General features: G+C 37.6%; 1 protein-coding gene across 1 annotated transcript; it reads right to left on the bottom strand.

Moving 5' to 3' along the window:
• Window positions 1-748: 748 nt before the first annotated feature.
• On the bottom strand, window positions 749-3,098 carry LOC112510807. Its single transcript, XM_025116154.1, has 3 exons — window positions 2,821-3,098; window positions 1,184-1,385; window positions 749-940 (listed from the first exon to the last, which is right to left on the bottom strand). Exons 1-3 carry the CDS (start codon window positions 3,096-3,098, stop codon window positions 749-751), a joined length of 672 nt encoding a protein of 223 aa, XP_024971922.1.
• Window positions 3,099-4,581: the final 1,483 nt, after the last annotated feature.

Raw genomic sequence — 4,581 nt, 5'->3', positions numbered from 1 at the left:
AGTAAAATTCACTTTTGGTTCCCTAATGTTTGGCACTTTCAACGGATGTCATCCCTCCACTTCGTTTTCTTGGGTTTGGTCCTTATGTTTGTCATTTTATAACGGATTTGGCCTCCCTGTTTAACGGCCGTTAACTTTTTCCTTTAATACCAGCTTAATGAGGGGTATTTTGGTTATTTTTACATATTCTCTAATTTTCTTTCAAGAGTAAAGAAAAGATATATATATATATATACTAACTTATAAAACATATTTGAAAAAAGTCTTAGAAACAACTTATAATACACCGAGTACTGCTACTTTATGCATTTTATCTTAAAATCTCTCAATTACAAATATTGAAGCATAATGTACAACCCTTTGAAATGTGATTCTTGGTTAAAGATTCCAAGATTTTATGTTCCCAAAGGGTTTTAAAATGACACTTCCAAACTTGATTTCGAATCTCAAGGTGACTTTTGAGTTTTCCTATAGTCGTTTGGATCAAATACTGACTTGGTTGCTTTGGCCCTGTCTCCATGGTTGCGCTCTCACCCTCTTAGAGCTAAACAAGTTGGAACCAAAACACACAGTGGATCAAAATGTTTGTGATACTTTATTGAACTAAGAGATGCTCTTTAAATAAAGTTGTTACAAAACATAAAGCATAAAAAGCTGCTAAAGGAACTCTAACAAAAGGTTACGTGGATTGAACTTGTCAATCCTTTAAAAAACCACACTCTGCTTCTATAATCCAGGAGCTTATTTGCTACCAAGTCAATAAACCAACAAATCCTCCCTTAGACTGAATATGTAGAAGACACTTCAATTTGCAAATGACACCGAGCATCTCACGGAACTTTATAAATGTCTCAAGTTTCACCGGCTTCGTCATTATATCAGCAACTTGTTCCTTGGTGTCGTAATATTCAAGCTTAACTTCTCCATCCTTAACTAATTCCTGTAAGAAGTGAAATCTCACCTTAATATGCTTTGACCTACCATGAAACACTGGATTTCTTGACAGCTTAATTGTCGAATTGTTGTCCCAAAAGATGGTAATACACCTGCACTGAACTTGATTAAAGTTTTCCAAGACTCTTCTCATCCCAATGCTTTGGCAAGCACAAGCACAGGTTGCTATATATTCCGCCTGTGTCGTCAAAAGAGTAACGATAGACTGCTTTCTCGAACTCTAGGCTACTGTTGCACCACTCATCAGGAACACATATCCTGATGTACTTTTTGCACCATCAGTATCCCCTACAAAATCACTATCGGTATACGCTTTGAGATCACCATCTGAATGCTTCTTGTAGAACAAGCCTAGTTCCACGATGCATTTGATGTAGCGAAGTACTCGCTTTACTGCAAGCATATGAGCCTCTCTTGGGCGTGCCATCAACCTGCTCAAGAAGCAAACTACATACATAATATCGAGCCTTGTAGTGGTCAATACATCAGGCATCCAATTAGTTGCTTATATAATGTCGCATCAACTACTTCACCTCCTTTTTTGGACAACTTTGTTCCAGGGACTATGAGATTATTTATTGTATTGCAATTTTTCATGCCAAACCTTGTGATAACCTTCTGTGCATACTTTTTTGGCCAAGAAACACTCCATCATCAGTTTGTTGTATTTCTACCCCCAAGAAATATTTAATTTTGTCTAAATCTGTCATATCAAACTCTTTCTTCATGGAGGACTTAAGTTCATCACATAACTTTAAACAATTCCCAGTAATAAGTCATTTACATCGAGGCTTACCAATACGAGGCCTTCATTTTTATCATGCTTGATGAAAAGAGTGTGTTCCTGGCTGCACTTCGAGAATCCACTACTCAAGAAATATTTGCAATTATGTTGTACCAAGCCTGAGGGACTTGTTTGAGTTTGTACAATGCCTTCCTTAATCTTTAGACTTCATTTTCTTCCCTAACTTGAGAGTATCCTTCTGGTTGCTCTATGTAAACAGTCTCTTTTAGCTCTCCATGAAGGAAAGGGCTTTCTTTTATTAACTTGGATATCCAACCCGCTATGTGAGCCGACTAATCACAGGGCGACCATCTGCTTTGCAGATAGCCCGGAGTCACCTCATTTGAACCTCCATGGCCACAAGGGGATTTTTATTCCTCCTTGGATTTGAACCTGGGACCTTCAAGTGCTTTTTATGTCCATTTGAAATACCTCCCATCCTTTTCGTGCAGCCACTGCTAATAGAATTCGAATTGTATCCCATCTGGAAACCGGAGAAAGTACCTTGTCATAATCGATTCCATACCTTTGGGAGTAGCCTTTAACCATAAGTATGGCTTTATATTTATCCACCTCTCCTTTTTCGTTCATCCTTATCCAATAAACCCATTTTACTCCAATTTTTGTTTGCCCGGGTGGTAGATCTACTGACTCCCATGTTTTATTTTTTTGATGGCTTCTAGTTCAATATCCATGGCCTTCTTCCATTTGTCTTCTTTGGCAGCCTCCTCGTAACTTGCCAGATCATCTTGATACACAAACATTGTTAGGTTTAGCTCTTCCTCTTGTATGGATAATCCCTCACCATTAGAATAATCTTGTAGATGTTTGGGAGGCACTCTCCCTCTGTTTGTTCGTTCAGGTTGATGAACTCGTTTAGGTTGACTGGGAGATGAATTGACTCATATTAATAGCTTGGGTTATACTCTTCTTCCGATTCTTCTTCAAAAACTTCATCACCTTCCCAAATTAAAGTGTCGCAGATTTTGTCTTCAAACCTCCTTCCCTAGTCCCAACTATGATTTTCTTCAAAAATCACATCCCTGCTAGTGATGATTTTTCTTGTTTACGAATCTAACAACCTGTATGCTTTTGATTCTTCAATTAGTCCCAAGAAAACACATTTGCGTCTTTTATTATACAGCGTCACTTTTTCTTTATCTGGAATATGAGAATGGTTCATGCATCCAAAGACTCGGAAGAAATTGACATTTGGTTTGGAACCCGTCCAAGCTTCTTGTGGTGTCTTCTCCTTAACGGTAGTGGTAAGACTCATGTTCAGTATGTACATACACCACTGGGCTATTTCGGCCCAGAACACCTTCGGCATGTTTTTCTCGTTTAACAAACACCTAACCATGTTCATAAGTGTTCGATTTTTACGCTCGGCTATGCCATTCTGCTGAGGGGTAAAGGTTGTTGTGAGATGCCTCTTAATACCATGTGTTGCACAATATTTGTTGAATTCATTTGACGTAATTTGCCTCCTCTATCACTCCTTAAACAACGGATGCTCTTTCCTGTCTCCTTTTCCACCAAGCTTTTGAAGTTTTTTAAAAGCTCAAAGGTTTGACCTTTCTGTGTCAAGAAATAAACCCAAGTCTTTCTATTAAAATCATCGATAAAGCTCAAGATGTACCTTTTGTTCGTTGCAGTTGTTGGGGAGATTGGTCCACACAAATCTATATGAACCAGCTGTGTGATAACCAGATCCTGGTTATTACTCAAGGTAATTTATATGTGATTATTTTATTAAATAACTATGTGGTAGCATGATAATTTGATACATACTGGTATGCAAATTATGTGCATAATAAATATGCATATGTGTTTATGTATGTGCATGCATGGAGTATGTATGCATGTATGTGTTAGTGGTTATATGCATAGGTGTATATGTGGGATTTAGATGCATGCACGTGTCTTAGTGAAACCGACTTTCCATAAAAGGAAAGTATAAAAAGAGGCTTCACCTCTTCATTTGCTCTCTTTTGGCTATTTTGAGAAATTTGAGTGATTTTAAAGAAGAGTTGTCCGGATTACAAGAAGGTGACTTCAAGTGTTTGGAGAATCAAGTTGGTTTCAAGTTTTGGTTTTGAAAAGCTTTATAAGGTGAGTGGTTTCTAAACCTTTTTGTATAAAGATTCTACTGGTTTTATTTGTATGATTGGTATTGTWCATATTGGGAAGAAACCATGATTTTATTGTTTAAGTAATTATCCGGACAAAGAGTGACCGGATAAGCATTTAAACCGGACAAGCCTTAGGCGGTTTATTGACCGGATTGTTCTTAAACCGGATAAGCCTTGAGCGGCTTATTGATCGGACTAGTTTAAACCGGACAAGCCTTAAGCGGTTTGTTGTCCGGAGTTGGTAAACCGGTTGAGTGTTGAGCGGTTTATAAATGATAGTATTATTTATGATTTTAAATTGAGAAGTAGGAATACGACCATGTGGTGAGCGGTTTAGTCTTAAACCGGACGAGTCTTGAATGGACTGTTGTCCGGATTTGTTATCCGTTCAAAATGTGAATTTGTTCTAAGTGTAAACCGTTCAAAAAAAAATATGTGATGTGTTGACCGGATTAGATGTCCGGACAAAGTGGAATGTATTCCAAGTGTTTTAAACCGGACGGTTGTTGACCGGACTAGTTAACCGGACTTGTTAACCGGATGATTGTTGACACGGATTTGTTGACCGGACTTGTTGACCGGATTTGTGATGATATTTTGGGTTTTTAAAAGAAATTGTTATTTTATCTTAAAAATGAAGTTTTGATATAAATGTTTTCAGACTGATAAAAATCCAATGACTGCGGTCTATTCGGAATTATTTTATAAATA

Source organism: Cynara cardunculus (assembly GCF_001531365.2).
Source record: "Cynara cardunculus var. scolymus isolate 2C chromosome LG 4, CcrdV1, whole genome shotgun sequence".
Lineage (NCBI taxonomy): Eukaryota > Viridiplantae > Streptophyta > Magnoliopsida > Asterales > Asteraceae > Cynara > Cynara cardunculus.
This window is presented reverse-complemented; position numbering and strand designations above follow the sequence as displayed.

Bases quoted from the DNA above. Each gene is read 5' to 3' on its own strand.
- LOC112510807 (XM_025116154.1), bottom strand. From the start codon at position 3,098: ATGGTTAGGTGTTTGTTAAACGAGAAAAACATGCCGAAGGTGTTCTGG. The intron at 1,386-2,820 runs GTTGTTAGATTC...CTTCTTGAGCAG, and splicing joins GAAGAATCAAAAGCATACAG to GTTGATGGCACGCCCAAGAG. The intron at 941-1,183 runs GTAGCCTAGAGT...CACTTCTTACAG, and splicing joins TCCTGATGAGTGGTGCAACA to GAATTAGTTAAGGATGGAGA.